A 16,338-nucleotide genomic window follows, 5' to 3' on the forward strand; every position below is an offset into this window, starting at 1 on the left:
TAGTCAAATAGTGGATTGGCGAAGGGTAAACTAGCATTTGAGGCATTTGAGGATGGTTCGCCAACGAAAACCAGGACTCTGGAAGCGCGTCGGTATATATCTGCCATTTGGCGCACCTGATGATTCCGCTCTTCGGTAGAGGACTGATTGATGCAGATGGCATCTATCCACACTAAACGTTTGGCGTGCGGAAGCCGTATTCGCCTGAGGAGCATTTCGCAATTCCGGGTGATGGGTATAAGTCGTTTTTCTTTGCCGCAGACGATGTGTGAGGTTTTATCCTTGAGACCTCGTTTATCCGCCCAGGTATAGGAAGTTGCCTCAAACAGTGGAAGATTATCAAAGCGTACGTTGACCAGAGCACACTGAAGTTCTTGATCATATTCTCCAGGATCGAGGGCGACTAGGCGGATCTCTGCCTCGGATAGAGAGGTATAACAGTGGTTTTCGGATGGGTTGACTGTTGACTTTTTCTGGATTGTGTGCGCCAATCTTGCACAGACTTTGCCAGCGAATGCAGCTCTGTAGTCGGTAACAAGTCTTCCACAGTTGTCGCAATACGGACTGCCCCGAACAACCGAGAACGGAGACGTTTGGCATTCGCAGAGTTTTATCGTTTTGCTGTCGGAAACGAAGTTCCCACACCTTTCGCAATAATCAGGGCCGTGGATTACGGCGAGATCGCCGCAGTAACAGACACTTTCCATGCTGCAAGCTTTGGAACCGAGTACTCGAACTGAAGAACACAAGCTGTCTCGAAGAAAGAGGTGGACTGTATCAATAACGACAAGGCATCGAGGCTGAGTCTACGGCTGCGCCTCATCGTTATGCTTGGTATTGCTGTGGCGTCCTTGCGGCGTTTCCTGTGACCTATCAGCCTTCTTCCTACACTCGCGCTATCCGCGATTGCATCTGCGATATCTTTGCGGCTGACAGCCAGCGCATCGTGAGCAGACGTGCTCGTTTCTCTGCATCAAATCCCTGTCGCCCATCAAAGATAGACGAGCCCAGCCCATGTAGCTGACCATATACTACTCGAATGGACACAGCAGTCCTCTCTCCAGAACCACATGACTTATGCGCCAGTAGCCGCCAGCCGCAGGACGGTGACCGGACACATCCGTTAGCCTTACACCCGCAGGGCCGACCTTAATTCCCACCGAGGCTGCTCACCTAATAAGGCGCCCGCCACGAGGCTGAGACGCAGCAGCATCCGGTGGACCGCGACCATCATCACGCGTGTTTGTCGTCGTTAGGCTCATCGGCGCTCAGACACTTTCACATGCCTCCGCAGCCCCCGCGCGCGCGTGTCGTGAACGCCGTACGTGCGCAGCGAGTCCCCCAGACCCGAAACAGAAAAGGTCCGATCTCGGGGATTTGTGACAGAAGCTCTGCCGACGCCCCACCGCCAGGCCGCTTCCCCGCTAACCGGGGAAAGGCAAACCATCAGATAAGATGGGACACGCGGACACCATGGTGATTCATCGATCCCGTGTGTGTGAGGTCATTTTCACATGCTAGACATGGCGTGTGGAAATAACTTTTTTTTCCTGGCTGGACGAAAGGAACCAAAAAAAGGGCCAAACACTGGCTGGACAAGCACATGCAAATTACAGACGATAACTTTCAAGACAAAGACATCTAGGGCGTTATATTCTTCTTTGGTCTATCTCTGGTCATGTATAGGCTCAAGTAGCCACAAATATGTCCCAATGTGCAAACAATATGCACTGAAAAAGTTGTACAAGGTCATCAAAAATATAAACCGCTAGCCCAAAGAAGACATCTCACAACTTGCTCTTGTACTCCTGGCTCTTGTTCTCCTTGAACAGCACGGGTGAATCAGGGTACGGGTCGAACGTAATGCTGTTCAGCGGGTTCAGCTCGCTAGCGCGGTGGAACATGTCCTCATAGACCTTGCCATCCGCCCGGCCGAGCGAGCTGTCAAGCTGCCAATCAGGGAAGTCCCACGCGTCGACAAGGCGCACCGCGTGCGGCCGGATCTCGCCGAGCAGCTTCATGACGGCGTTGGTGCGCGCGAGCTGGATCTGGCGCACCGTGACGGCGCTGGACGTGTAGAACTCGGAGGCCTCGCTCTCGAGCGTGTGGAGCGCGTAGAGGCGGAAGAGCTTGTACATGAGCGTCTGCGTCTCGGGGTCGAGCTCGCGGTTGAACTCGGTGGCCTGGAGCGACTCGTAGAAGTTCTTCACCACCAGGTATTGCGAGTGCGCCTTGCTCAGGCGGTAGAAATCGACCAGGAGGTCGTTCCACGGCCGCTTCTGCTCGTCGCGGTGCTTCAGCGCCTCAAAAGTCAGGAACGACGCACGCCATGCGAAGGCGGCGACAATGTCCTCATCCTTGCCCAGCACGTCGAATGCCGCGCCCATGTCAGACTTGTCGAGGTAGTTCTTGAGGATCGCCGTGGTGTCGTTGGTGGCCTTCTCGCCCCTGAGAACGCTGCGCGCCGACTTCAGGAGGTACCGCGCAACCTGCTGCGTGATCATGTAGTTGTCACCCTCCCAGGTGACGGTAGGAAGGTAGTCAGCATACCACGTGCCGATGCCAGAGAAGTTGCTGTATCCGTGACCACCGCATGCACGACGGCAGACCTCGAGACCCTCGGCAGCAGTCGAACTAGCCAGAGACTTCAAGCCGCAAGAGGTGGCGTGCAGGTCTGCAAGCAGGTCGCTGCCGGAATGCGTCTCCTCGGGGCCTGCACCACGCTCGGTGCTCCCTGCCTTGCCCACATCCTGGTTCATCCTCTTCTGGTTCTCCGTGTAGAGCGCCATCATGCTCTTACCGGTGAAGTGGAGAGCATAAGTGGCAGCCAGGAGCGTCAAGAGACGGATCTGCACCATGGTGTAGTCCAGGACCTGCGTCTCACCAGCCTTCTTGTCCGTCGCATCCTTGTCCTGGAATTGTCTCCTGACAGCGCAGTATCTCGTTGCAATCGTGACTCCGCGTGCAAGAGTGCCACCAGCTTGCATAACAATGTTACTCCGGACCCAGGTCAGAGTGCCGTAGACGAGCGCCGGTCTCTCGGGGCGAATGTATTTGCTAGTATTGGGGTCGACCTTGGAGAATCTGGAAAGCATGTTGACGTGGGGGATCTTGACCTTGTTAAAGAGCAAGAAACCATTGTCCATGGTGCTACAGGCGATGCATGTCAGCAGGTTGCCGTTTGGGGTAATGGCAGGGATGGTTGCAGGGGTGCTCACTTGTAACCGAACTTGGGTCCGATATCGCCGATGTGGATGTTCGGCAGCGGCTGATGCGTCTTGAGATCCCTGATGGGCACAACGAAGGGATGGGGGCCGTAGGGCTTGTTGTTGATGATGAGCTGAGCCATGACCACGGCATGGTTTGCCGTGCGTCCCAAAGAGCCGATCCACCATTTCGCAGCCGTCAAGTGTGGGGAGTGGATGATGAAGGTCTTGTCGTCGGGGTTCCAGATGGCGAGCGTCTCGAGGCCGCGCACGTTGGAACCGTGGCCCAGTTCCGTCTGTGCATAGCAGCCCATGTACTCGTAGTTTGCCGCCTTCTCGTAAAAGAGCTTCTGCTGCTCGGGGGTGCTCTGGTCGCGGAGAGTGACCTGTGTCCGGGTCAGCAAAAAGCTTGGGGAACGAACGGGGGGAGAATTACAAGGAACATGCTCTCGTGCAGGCCATAGGGGGTGGGCTCGCTGATCAAGTCAACGGCGGCGCGGAACTCGTCTTCGCTCCACCCATGCTGGACAGTCAACTGGCGCAGGCGCTTCGCTCTCGCCAAAGACGTCTCGATGCGATCAATGCGGCCCTGGAAGTAGTTCTGCGACTTGTCGAAGACCTTTTCGGCCTCGAGAATCTGCAGAATCCTCCGCTTGCGCTCCAAAGCTTCCTTGGAAAAGAGGAACTCGGAAAGCTTCTCGACGGGGATGTTGCTCTGGGCGCGTTCCTTGGCAAGGAGTTCGGAGCCTTGGGGGCCCGAGGGCTTGAGGGCCTTCACCCAGTCTGGAGTCGGTACTATGGGGGCCATTTCTGTGGGGAAGGGGGAGGGAGCGGAGGGAGTGGAGGGGGAAGCGGAGCGGGCATGGTTGGAGGTTAAAGTACGTATCGGCCGGTGGATGATGCCATGAATCGGGAAAGTACCTCGGCTGCTGCGGGATCACTATTTTTCCCTTCGCCGAGAGCCGCGCACCGACGCCGCTTCACCGTCACTCTCACCAGTCACGCCCGTACGCCACCGCCACGTCGCCCACGGGGTCCCCATCGTTGCCGGTTGGCCTCCGCATCACGCCCATGACTCGCTATCAGATGAATCAGCTCAAGCAGCCCGTGCATCTCGCCGCGACACATCAGTCGGAGCGGATCGGGAGTGCCGGACTCTGACAGGAACGCTTATTTGAACGCGCAATCAACCAAATTTCAACTCTACAAAAACTCTTTGCGGACCGAGGTTCTGCAGTCTGATGAGATCCGAGTGGCTGGTCTGCAAGGGAAAGACCGAGCGGAGACATCTCCCGTTGTTCTAATCCCTCACTTCCATTCAAGCGTGTACCACCCCCGATATTCAGCTCCCGCATTCCTTCCCCATATGCATCGAAGATCAACAAGCGTGGCGCTGGGACGATCCTCGATCTCATTCGCTATCCCTTCCCGGTTGATCTGGTTCTAGACCCAAAGAAGTAGAACCGTGTTGCTTCAACACCAAAATGTCTGGTGAGATCGCTCTTCTCTGCTCGATGATTTTTTATCGACTCTTCAGGCTGTGGTGATCTTGGATGGCTACTGCACTGTCTTTCGTATACTACATATAACCATTGATCTCGATCTGAAACATCACGTTTCCTCAGCGCCGAGCAATCCATTTTCCCGATCACAGCGTCCCGGGAACATTCTTCATGCGAGTCTTGCCAACTGTAGTCCTACTCCAATAAACGGAATATGGGTATTACACCTCTCCCCTTCAATGATAACGTGTCGACTCGCGTTGAGAGGTGTAGAGGAATCCTCCTCTCACCAGTGCTTGATACTGGTCAGCTTGGGCCGAAGAACATCTCTGGAGCTCGGTTTTGGTTGCAGTGAAGCATCACCCTGTTGCCACACTTCTCGTCAGCCTCATTCTTGTATCGTCTAACCATTGTTTGATCTGCTGTGGCTTGGTATTGAGAATGTTGGCTGTCCGTTCATTCTTGACTGCTTCTGGACTTGCCCAGGCTCCCGAAGTACCTCTTGCATTGGCACAGCCAGTCGTCGAGATCGCCAAGTCAGAAATACCAACACGAACGGCATTCCTCGAACCCGTCGCGTGCTTTCAGAAAAGTATAATTTGAGGATCTCATTGCCGTTGCTCCGTCACCAAGTTGCTGCAGTGACTTTTCCATATCTCAATCATTCTCCGTGGCTCGTTGCTCGGACAAGATGCACCTCTCCACGTTCTTCACGGCCTTTTGTTTTCTCTCCCTTTCGCCAGCATACGGTGCCCTGCTGCCAGAAGAGTTCCTCGTTGAGCGAAGAACAAACAGGGAAGCCGAAAAACGAGCGTCCAATCCCATCCAAGTATTACAGGCGAGTACACCGTGTGGATTAGTCGTGTAAGAGAGAGGCTGACGCCCCGATTTAAGTCGCTCGGTGCCACTTGCGGGAACTCTGACCACAGCTGTGCTCTCGAACTTAGCACTGGACTCCAGTGTATCCTCCAAGCAACATGCGAGCAGAGATTCACAACTCTCCAAGTATGCCAGGCTTCGAGCAACCCGCTAGACTTGAGGGCTTGCGAGCCAGCTAGGTCAGCTTTCAATTCATGCTATTCTTCTACGTGAGTTTCCCCTCAACACCCAAAGGATTACTTACTAACCAAACGACAGCTTGGATGCCTTCCAGACATGTCTCACAAACAACGCGCGGACGGCTACTCAACTCAACACTTGTGCTGCTGGTGCTCTTGGCGTCGTCAAGAAGTGCGTCCGCAGTCCGTCTGTCTCTAATATCCTAGGTGGTGCGGCTTCGATCCTGTCGGGTGCGTCCATCGACCTACCAACAGTCTTTCCTACTCTTCCAACACTTGATAAGAGGCAATTTCTTCCTCTCCCCCCACTCATTCTTCTACCTACTTCCTCGAGCTCGAATGTCCTTACCACCAGTGTAGCAGCTCCTGTAGCTGTCAGTGCTTCGGCTGCTGTGTCGGTTCAAGCCTCCGTTGCTGCTGGTGTCGGCGTATCTGTCGCATCGCTCTCGCCCTTATCCGCATCGCTCCCGCAGACCGATCTGATCTTGTCGTCTGTTGCAGGGTTGCGGTCAGCCTCAGGATCGCCTTCGGCTTCGTCTCTGTCCCGCGGAGCATCGGCTCCTGCACTCGTTTCAGCCCCTACTGTCGGACCCTCAGCGACAGTCTCAGTTGCTCCTGGGGCCACTTCTCCGGCCTTCCAGTGTCCTCGAGATAATGACCAAGTTGTCACAGTAGCTGGCCAAACGTTCCAGATCCGCTGCGGTGTCAGCATCGGTCTTCGCCTTGCCGTGCCTCGCCTCTTCGGCAGTGGTGACAATGATATTGGTCTTTGCCTGGGTACTTGCGTGCTCCTCGGCTACGGTGGTGCGGGTCTTAATCTCGATCTTACCAACCAGAACAACTGCCAGTGCTACACTCAATCTACAGATCTGGTTGTCGACCCCAGCGCTGTCGCAGCCGTCCTCATTCCGAGCGGGGCAGTCCCGTCATTGGGCGTGGCCGCGACGGTCACTCTGGCTCTTCCAACTGGATTACCTTCGTTCAGTGGCATTGGTGGTCAGACCGTATCTGGCCTGGGATCCTTACCCACTCTGTTGCCTCCCCTTTCTCTGGGGTCTCTCTTACTACCCTCTCTGAGCTTGCAACTGCCAAGCGGCCTCCCTTCGATTTCTGGCGTGTCGGTCCCCACCGCATTACCCTCACTGGGTCTCCCTGGCCTGAGTTTGCCGGGTATTTCTGTGCCTACCGCCCTTCTGTCACTGGGACTGCCGAGCGTTTCGATTCCCGGGTTGAGCCTTCCGAGCGCTTCTGTCCCAAGCCTTGCACTGCCATCGCTGAGCATACCCGGCCTCTCCGTCCCGCCGTTGAGCATGCCGAGTGTTTCTCTTCCAAGCATTTTGGTACCTCTGCCCAGTGTATCTCTTCCTAGAGACCTCCCGACCCTCTCTCTCCCGTCTGTCGGCCTGCCTTCTCTAAGCATACCGAGTTTGGGCCTGCCAAGTCTGAGCTTGCCCACTCTCTCACTTCCAACAGCGCTACCCTCAGTGCCGCTGCCATCTGTCAGCTTGCCGTCGCTGAACCCCCCAGGCCTTAGTGTCCCAATTTTGTCTCTACCGACTGAGCTTCCTTCGCTTTCACCGCCAAGCGTTAGCTTGCCATTATTAAGTCTTCCGGGTCTCAGCGCGTTGTTGCCCAGTGTGCCACCGCTTAGTCTGCCACCTCCAAACATACCAACATTGGGTGTGCCGAGCCTGAGCGAGCAATCCCTGAACGTACCCAGCTTCAGTGTGCCCGCCCTCAGCGTACCATCACTGGCTGCTCCTTCGGCCGTCATTCCCTCGTTTGGTGTTCCTTCACTTTCCCTGGAACTTCCATCATTAAGCATGCCATCACTAAGCTTTCCTTCTCTGAGCATTCCCTCACTCGGTATTCCTTCTCTTTCGCTGAACATTCCCTCACTCAGTGTTCCTTCACCCGGTATCCCTTCACTTTCTCTAAACGCCCCTTCGCTCGGTATTCCTTCTCTTTCATTGAACATTCCTCCACTGTCATTGAATATTCCATCACTGAGCCTTTCTTCCCTGAGTGTGCCTTCTCTGAGTGCACCATCCTTGGATATACCGGCTCTGAGCGTCCAGCCCCTCAACATTCCGCCGCTGTCAGTTCCGAGCCTGGCTATACCATCATTCTCTCAGCCATCCATTGATGGTTCGGCCCCGCAAATTAGTATTCCCTCTGTCAGCATAGACTCCATCGCAAGGCCGTCCATTCCGCTCACAGTCCCCGACCTTTTGAGCCTCCCGAATACCAACATCCTCACGGAGCTTGCCATACCACCCCTCAGTGCCCTTGGAATCCCTACACTTCCTGTTCCTTCTCTGCCAGTACCACCTATTGCAGTTCCGCCCTTAAGTCTCCCGTCCGGTCTCAGCCTTCCGAGCGTTGGCCTTCCAACATTGTCTCTCCCAACCGTGGTTGCACCAAGTCTGGCCGCCCCGAGCATTGCGCTCCCGACATTCATTCCTCCAATCGCACCACTCCTCTCTGCGGACTTGGAATCCCTTTCACTCCCCAGCTTCCAGATCCTCACACCATCGATCCCCACTCCATCGATACCAGGTGCTTCTCTCCCGGGCTTATCTTTACCTAGCATCCGGCTTCCAAGCATTTCGGTGCCGAGTTTGCAACTTCCAAGTATACCTGTACCAACAATTGCTGTCCCGAATCTTTCGTTGCCGTTGCTAGGCTTGCCTACTTTGAGTGTCGATATGCCGAGCATGCCGAATCCGACCCTATCTGTTCCAAATCTATCAGCACCCGCATTTTCGGTCCCAAGTCTGGCAATCCCGAGTGTGTTAGTTCCGTCACTTTCAATGCCGTCGCTCTCGGTTCCGGATCTCAACATGCCCACGCTTTCCGCACCGACACTCCAGCTCCCAAGCTTATCGGTCCCTTCAGTCCCGATCACAACCCTCTCTGTACCTAGCCTGCAGGTGCCTAGCATCTCAGTGCCTAACCTCCCGATTCCACACTTCTCAATCCTCGGTCTCCCCATCCCGATTCCACCGGTGGCTATACCAAGTCCATCTTTGCCCACATTGTCTGTCCCAACCCTCTCTCTTCCAAATCCCTCAGTGCCGACATTGGCAATTCCGAGCGTGCCGATTCCGATACCGTCTATACCAAGCCTGTCAGTGCCCACCTTGGAGGCCCCAAGCCTGAGCATTCCCGGCTTAAATGTGCCAAGTCTTAGCTTCAGTGTCCCTAGCATAAGCCTTCCAAGCCTGAGCGCTCCCAGCCTGGGCCTTTCGATTTTAGGTGTGCCAAGTCTGAATATCCCGACTTTGCCAGTTCCAAGCTTGTCGGTTCCGAGTCTGGCAGCCCCCAGCTTGATACTTCCCACAACACTCATCACTGTTCCGACCGGTCTTCCAACCATTATCCTGCCGAGTGGGATTTCTCTCCCTTCCGCATCTCTACCTTCAGTGTCGGTCCCCAGCATTTCGGTGCCTCCAATTACCACTCCGGATGTGAGCTTGCCCTCGATCCCAAGTCTTTCAGTACCAAGTCTTTCCATCCCTCCAGTCAGCTTGCCTACTGAACTCCCGCTCACCACCGGTGTGGGGACAGGAATTAGTGGAATTCCTCCGCTCGGTACTTCACTCCCAGTCGCAGTGGATGTTAGCCTTGGGGCAACTATCGATGCGTCAATTGGAGCAGGCGTAAGCGTTGCCGTCAATCTTCCAACAATAACAGGCCTACCTGGTGCTGTCATTCAGACGGCAGGATACACGCCTGGATCGCGCGACATCATTGTCACTCTGAATGGAGCTGCTCCGCTGAGGCGCAGGGACGTCGAATTACCCACAGTCTTCTTCTTGACTCCTACTAGTCTGACCGCACCCGTCACCGCGCCGATGGTAACAAAGACTGCCCCGGTCGACGGGACAGCCACTTCTATTTTCACCATTTTTCCAACGGGTACCAGTCCGCCAACAGTGGTCATTGGGACACCATCACTCAACCAGCTGGGCCAGCTCTCGCCTCCCTTAAACTCAAATACCCCTACTGGCACTCCGGTCATCCTGGGCGGCGCATCTTCATCGTCCGAGATTGATCCCCTCGTGACATCGTCTCCTGAAGGTGACATTGTAAGCATCCTCACGTTGTTCCAGACTTCCGGCTCCCTTCCTTTCACGAGTCTCACTTGGACCATGGTCAGCCACTTGGTCTCGACAACAATCGTGATTGTGAATGTTCCCACTGGCTTGGTTGAGACGGATGAACTTTCCACAACGCTACCGGCTATTGCCACACCCTCTCCTTTGTTGTCTACTGTTTCCCTCACCAGCGTGTCCCTACGCCCTGCTTCTGTACCCAGCGCTTCCTTGCCCTCCATTTCCCTGTCGGCGTTATCTGCACCGACAGGTCTCCTGCCTTCTTCAGCCCTTCCCAGTGTTAGTCCGCCTTCACTGTCTGCGCCAACACTATCTCTTCCTTCCCTATCCATCCAAACGCCTCGAGTCCCCACCTTAACTGTGTCTTCACCTACACTTCCGACTATTTCAGCTTTGTCTGCACCAAGCCTATCTATCCCCACCATTTCAGCACCAAATTTGTCAGCACCAACTCTATCACCACCAACTCTATCACCACCAACGCTCTCAGCACCAAGTCTCTCAGCACCAGGTCTGTCAGCACCAAGTCTCTCAGTGCCGAGCCTGTCAGCGCCGAGTCTCTCAGTGCCGACACTCTCACTATCAACACTTTCAGCACCAACATTGTCAGCTCCTAGACTCATAACTTCGACACCTACACTTTCAATATCCGCCGTAACATCGGTCCTAACAACCCTCATGACCGACATCAGGGAAGCCAATCTGATCACGTCGCTGGTACCCGACCCGGCGGCGTGTGTGCCGGGATATAAGCAAGTAGTAGGCACGTATGGGCCAGGCGGGGTATTCGTGACTATTACGACGATTAGAACGATGCCATAAGTGTAAGCAGTGTTGTTTGGTTGCGCAACTTTCGTGTTTGGGAGTTGGAAATTTGTCGAAGCGCGTTTAGGAACCGGACTAGGATGTTGGACGGTTATTCTTTCAGTATCTCTCTTTCTACCTTTTTCGTGCTGTGGGTGAGGGCGGTTCCATTCCCCGGCTCTCTCATTTTACTTCTCTCTTGCGTGGAGTGTCTACGGCGTTGAAACAATTATGGACTTTGAGGTGTGTGTGATTTGTGATGGTGTCTGAAGTCTTCCTCGCCTGGGGCGAAGAGTAGGGGTGCTAGTCTATTGTCTTCTTTAGTTTTTGCCTCCTCGTGTTCGTTTGACCTGAGTTTTTGAAGCAACATCCTCGATGTTACAGATTGAAGTCCTTGAAGTTAGCTTTTCTTGAACACAAGAAGTAACACGAAGACATGTTCCAATAGTGGCCTTTTAAGCAAAATTATTTGTTAATGACTCTAAAAAGCCTGATTACTAAAAGCATCGTAATGCGTTCACTACCTCAGAGAAGGCTCAGCCTCCTCTTTCCTGACCGTATTCATCTCCCTCGAGACTATGTTACCGCATCGGATCCAGCACCAATCCAACATCGTGTCGACTTCTCATTAGAACCCCAAGAAACGCTTGACCGCCGCAAGCTTCGATCCTGCACCCTCCGGCTTCCTAGCAGCTTCAGCGGCCCCCTTCTCCTCGGCAGCTCCCTCGGCAGCCGCATCGGTCTCAGCAGCGCCATCCGCGGCAGCACCATCACCGGCAGCACCATCACCGGCAGCACCATCACCGGCAGCACCATCCGCGGCCTGGTCCTCCGCTCCGGCCTCATCCTGAGCAGCGCCATCATCCTGGGCAGCGCCATCTCCCTTCGCAGCGCCAGCATCTTCGGCCGCACCATCACCTTCAGCAGCAGCGCCCTCAGCAGCAGCGCCTTCAGCACCAGCACCCTTCTCCTGGTCAGCCTCGCCCTCTGCCGCGGCAGCACCTTCAGCGCCAGCGTTCTCCTGTCCAGCTGCATCGTCGGCAGCAGCAGCGTCGCCGCCCTCGGCGTCAGCAGCACCCTTGCCATCTGCCTTTGCAGCATCATCGGCGGCGCCTGCGTCAGCGGCACCCGCGTCGGCAGCTCCAGCATCGGCAGCACCAGCATCAGCGGCACCATCCTTTGCGGCATCGCCTTCGGCACCGGCAGCTTCACCGTCCGCCGAAGCAGCATCACCGGCTCCTGCACCTTCAGCACCAGCATCGGCCGCACCGGCATCGGCTGCTCCTGCGTCTTCGGCACCGGCATCAGCGGCACCGGCATCAGCGTCAGCAGCTCCAGCATCAGCAGCTCCAGCGTCTGCGGCACCAGCGTCCGCAGCCGCAGCATCCTGCTGCTGCTTCTGCAACTCATCCACCTGCTTCTGCAACTCCTCAGCCTTGGCCTCGGCGGCCTGCTGGGCCTGCTTCGCCGCGTCGATCTGTGCCTGTGCGTCCTGCGCAGCGGCGGCGGCGTCTTGTTGTCCCTGGGCATCCTCCGCTGCGGCCGCCTGGTCTGCCTCGGCATCACCAGCAGCGGCCGCGGGATCAGCTTCGGCATCGGCAGAGTCAGCGGCCTGGTCGGCGGCGGCCGGGTCCTCGGCTGCTGCTGCTTGCTCGTCGGCGGCCGCCATCATCTCGGCCATGGCAGCAGCTGCTGCTGCCGCTGCGTCGGGAGCGGTTGCGTTCGACGCTGCTACTGCCGGTGTCGCTGCGGCGGGAGTGGCTGCAGCGGGTGTGGCAGCAGCAGCGGCGGCGGCAGCATCAGGGGTAGCAGCGGCTGCAGCGGGTGTAGCTGTGGTGAAGTCAGTCAGTACGGGTCGGGTGGTAGGAGAGTTGGGTTGTGACGACATACCTGCGGCTTGTTGCGCGGCGGCTTGCTTGGACTGTTCGGCAATCGCGGCATCTTGCGCGGCTTGAGCTTCCGCTTGGGCCTGTGGAATTCGTTAGTTAATATCTCCATGGGCAAAAAAGGGGGGTTGGTAAAAATTGTTGCTGACCTTCGCGTCGGCTGCGGCGTGCTCCTCTTCGATCTGCTTTTGCTTGTCTATCGCTTCTTGCTGGGCCTGGAGACACCGTGTTAGACAATTCCTGAAGCAAGCTTGCTCGAGTGCGAATGGTTTACCTGCGCGTTTGCGGCAGCGGCAGCATCTGCGCTTTCGGTGCCGGCGTCTGCCGCCGCAGGCGTGGCTGCAGGTGTGGCCACAGCACCAGCCGCAGCAGCATCACCACCTGGCTGCGGGATGGCCGCACCGGAAACAAACGTGGCGGCGAGGAAAAAGGAAGCGGCAGTCGCGAAACGCATTTTGGAGGAGGGGGAAAAACGTAAGGGAGGAGAGAGAGAGAGATGATTAAGAACTTGGGAAAACTTTGGCCGTCACAGACGTATTCGGTCTTCTGGCTCTTTGAATCTCGGCAGCGAAAGCGCTTATATATGGACCTCTCTGCTTTATGGCCATTATTGACAAGCTTTTTCTGGGGGTTCCTGAGCTGGTGGATGCAAGCGCGCTTGGTGACGCGACTCTTCCGGTCGGAGAATGTTCCTGCCTCCCCCACATCCGCGTGGCAAGGCCACTGTGTATTCTGGATGGGGGACTCTCCGGATGTTAGAGAAAGCAGTTCCGCATGAAGGGCCCAAGACTCCGATCACCTTATGGCGACATCGAGCAAGCTGCCACGATCCAATCAGGGAGCCGAAAGGCCAATACGTCTTGTGTTTGCGTGAGCACCATTGGGGCGCTCTTCAAAACCAGCCAAGAGGGAAAGTTCTTGGCTGGCAGGGCCTTAAATCGCTTGGCTTCGTCTCCTTCTCCACAGTCGCTGTCATCGAATGGAAAAGACGGAACGTAGTGGGTCGCGTCCTTTGCTAATCACCGATCGACGCGGGACGCCGTGGAACGGATCCATTTCTGGACGTGGTTGATCCTGAATGTTGCGACATGCCCAGCCGTTCGGGTAGCGGCACGCGAGACGTGGTCGGTTTTGGTCGATGCAACGGGGAGCGACCCGCCATTACCGAAAACGGTTAGAGATCTGCTTAGCGAGACACCATGCGTGTTGTTTAAGCCGACAACACGGATCTCGACTTCTTTCTTTGTGCAGATGGAATCCTGTTCCTCTCGTCGGCCTGGCAAATGTGTCAATGTTGCTCATTTCACCATTCAGTCAGCACCACCGAGGCCTGTCGTGTCTTCGTCATGAAATAAACCTGAAGACATCTATCCTGGTGCACCATTGCTTGCTCATGGTTGCTTCCATTGTCTCTATAGAGTCCTCCACATTCCGTACGAGATAATAAAAGCCCCTCTCCATATAGAGCCAGGTCCCTGAATTAGTATCAATGCACTCATACTAAAATGGGTTAACAAGCATTCGCACTGCCACATCTGTCTCTGATTCTACGGCCGCAATCTAGTGCTGAGAGTCCATTGGATTCTCGTCTTTGCTTCAAACTCGTCCCTTGTAATTCCTAATAGGAAAGTCGAAGGACGGCATATTCAAATCATCTCATCACAAATTGCTTGAGAGCCATTGACAAAACTGTGCCCCAAATGTACCAAAGCATCAGATTTTGCCGAGAGCGTTCGATGTCCGAAAACTATTGGTCAAAGCCCACTCTCTTGCCGCTGGAGAGGATGACGCGTAAGATGAGGCTGAAACCCAGCGGGAAAGTTCCTTCCGGCCCAGCGAGTGGCTGTGGTCGGAGCTTCGTACCCACGACACTGGCCCTACAATGTTCGTCTCCCCCGTCACATTGATTTTTCTCTGAAAAAACACAAACTACCTCCAGTACCTTTCCTTCTAATATGAAATACTTATGTTCCAATCAACACCAAAGCCCTGCTCCCTGATCATGCCTACAAGACTTTTAAGAGCTGAGATACAAAACAAATGAGAGCGATTGTGGCAAAAGGCGCAGCTAGGCCTGTTGGGAGTTCAACATAATGAGGTAAATTTCTGTCTCTCGCCTAGGATAACGCGCTGTACTAACCATAAGAATAGAGCCTTCAGTATCGCGCAAAGGGTGTCTAAGGCGAGGGATGGCACTCAATTGATACCCATCGAATGAAGGAATAAAGAATAAAAGCGTTACTGAGAGGCCGTCACATCATCCATGCTAAATACAAAAGCACCTATCCTCCCGTTTACGCAGTCTCCCACACTTTCTTATATCTGCACGCTGGAATGTCCGGAACCGACGTGTAGTCCCCATCCTCGTCCCTTCTCGTCTCGAGCACACTGACGAACAGCAGGGCCAAAGACAGAACCACCAGCAGCCACGTGTACGCCTTATACCAGCGCGCGTTCTGGCACGGGAGGATCGGCGATGCTGTCTGCCCGGTAACAATGTACAGGTAGAACAGGGTTGTCTTGCCGATGATGATGGCGAGGAATACGATCTGCCGTAGGAACGCCGTGCTGCTGCGGCAGACGGGGCACAGCGGGCCGGGGCAGAACCAGAACAGGATATTGAGCGCGAGCGAGCACGTGTTCCAGAGCAAGAAGTAGGCGCGCAGGACGAGCGCTCCGCGCGAGCTCTGCGGGCGCAGCGGCGACGACGACGGCGGTGACGGAGGCGCAATAGGATCCGATTGTTGCCAGCAGGAGTTTTCTGAGTCTTGCTTTGACGTGTTGCAGTAGCCGAACTCTTCTGTCAGCCACGGTGCGGCTGGGAGCCGGAGCAGACTGATGAAGGAGATTGCGAAGAATATCGACCGGATTGAGATCTGGAAGGTGCGTTCCAACAAGGCGAGCATGCACAGGTATACTATCTGGAAGCCCTGAAGCGTGACGATCAATGTCTTCGCGGCGGAGGACGAGATCCAGGGAATAGCTGTACCGCTCGGAAGCTTGGTGCATATTATGTTCGGGTTCTCCTCCAGGTAGTCGCATCCGCGCCAGCCGGAATCGGTCCAAAAAACGGCATTGATGTCGGCCATGCTCCTCGGAGTCCAGTTTGTTGCCCGCATACGGCGGTCAACGATGATGAAGTATCTCCAAGTTATTGTCATTGGATTCCAGAGGTAGAGCCGGTCCGACCAATGGGGCGGATCATCGGTCAGGACAATGGGCTCCGGAGCGCCACTCATGATGTGAGCCAGAAGAGGAGCAAGGCAAACGGTGAGAAGGGAGATCCAATCAGAGAAGGGTATGTTTTGAGATTGATAGGCGAAGGTAACAGTGAATTCGCTAGGGGAAAACATGGTGTAAGGCGATTTGGGATTGCATAACACCAGTGGCAACGGCACGACTGAGAATCGAGGTAGACGGAATACTCCAGAGGCAAGTGAGCGAAGTAAATAAATGCAGTGCACTTGAGTCACCCGATATTGTATTTTCTACACATGCTACCTACGCAGCAGACAAGTACATTAGAGTAGGAACGTGGGGGGCTTGTAACACAGCTTTCAATTCGACGAAAGTTAGTTGCAGAACGGGGTTGCCGATGACATCTGACGTGCAGAAGTTCAATAAGCAAGCACTAGCCCAGCTCGGCTGTTGCGCCATAGGTTCTGCTGCGGTCAAAATGCCGAGAGTAAGCGCCGCGGGCTAGCACATCACCACCAGCCTCAATCTTATCTGCGCCACCTACCTTGCAGTCGCACAGCCTCAAT

At 55.2% G+C, this 16,338-nt stretch overlaps 4 protein-coding genes across 4 annotated transcripts; 1 reads left to right on the plus strand and 3 right to left on the minus strand.

Annotated features, from left to right (window-relative positions):
• Positions 1–1,787: 1,787 nt before the first annotated feature.
• Positions 1,788–4,014, minus strand: LTHEOB_1325 (Acyl- oxidase; the record flags this gene model as incomplete). Its single annotated transcript, XM_035510014.1, has 3 exons — positions 1,788–3,150; positions 3,219–3,592; positions 3,643–4,014. 3 exons carry the CDS (start codon positions 4,012–4,014, stop codon positions 1,788–1,790), a joined length of 2,109 nt encoding a protein of 702 aa, XP_035367672.1.
• A 5,609-nt stretch (positions 4,015–9,623) lies between these two features.
• LTHEOB_1326 (Mitochondrion protein) lies at positions 9,624–10,501 on the plus strand (the record flags this gene model as incomplete). Its single annotated transcript, XM_035510015.1, has 2 exons — positions 9,624–9,857; positions 10,169–10,501. The coding sequence occupies 2 exons, from the start codon at positions 9,624–9,626 to the stop codon at positions 10,499–10,501; spliced, it is 567 nt and encodes a 188-aa protein (XP_035367673.1).
• An 815-nt stretch (positions 10,502–11,316) lies between these two features.
• On the minus strand, positions 11,317–13,028 carry LTHEOB_1327 (WSC domain containing protein; the record flags this gene model as incomplete). Its single annotated transcript, XM_035510016.1, has 4 exons — positions 11,317–12,518; positions 12,579–12,657; positions 12,724–12,789; positions 12,849–13,028. The coding sequence occupies 4 exons, from the start codon at positions 13,026–13,028 to the stop codon at positions 11,317–11,319; spliced, it is 1,527 nt and encodes a 508-aa protein (XP_035367674.1).
• A 1,840-nt stretch (positions 13,029–14,868) lies between these two features.
• On the minus strand, positions 14,869–15,927 carry LTHEOB_1328 (uncharacterized protein; the record flags this gene model as incomplete). Its single annotated transcript, XM_035510017.1, has 1 exon — positions 14,869–15,927. The coding sequence occupies one exon, from the start codon at positions 15,925–15,927 to the stop codon at positions 14,869–14,871; it is 1,059 nt and encodes a 352-aa protein (XP_035367675.1).
• Between the last annotated feature and the right edge of the window lie 411 nt (positions 15,928–16,338).

Source organism: Lasiodiplodia theobromae, assembly GCF_012971845.1.
Source record: "Lasiodiplodia theobromae strain AM2As chromosome Unknown scaffold_3, whole genome shotgun sequence".
Taxonomy (NCBI): domain Eukaryota; kingdom Fungi; phylum Ascomycota; class Dothideomycetes; order Botryosphaeriales; family Botryosphaeriaceae; genus Lasiodiplodia; species Lasiodiplodia theobromae.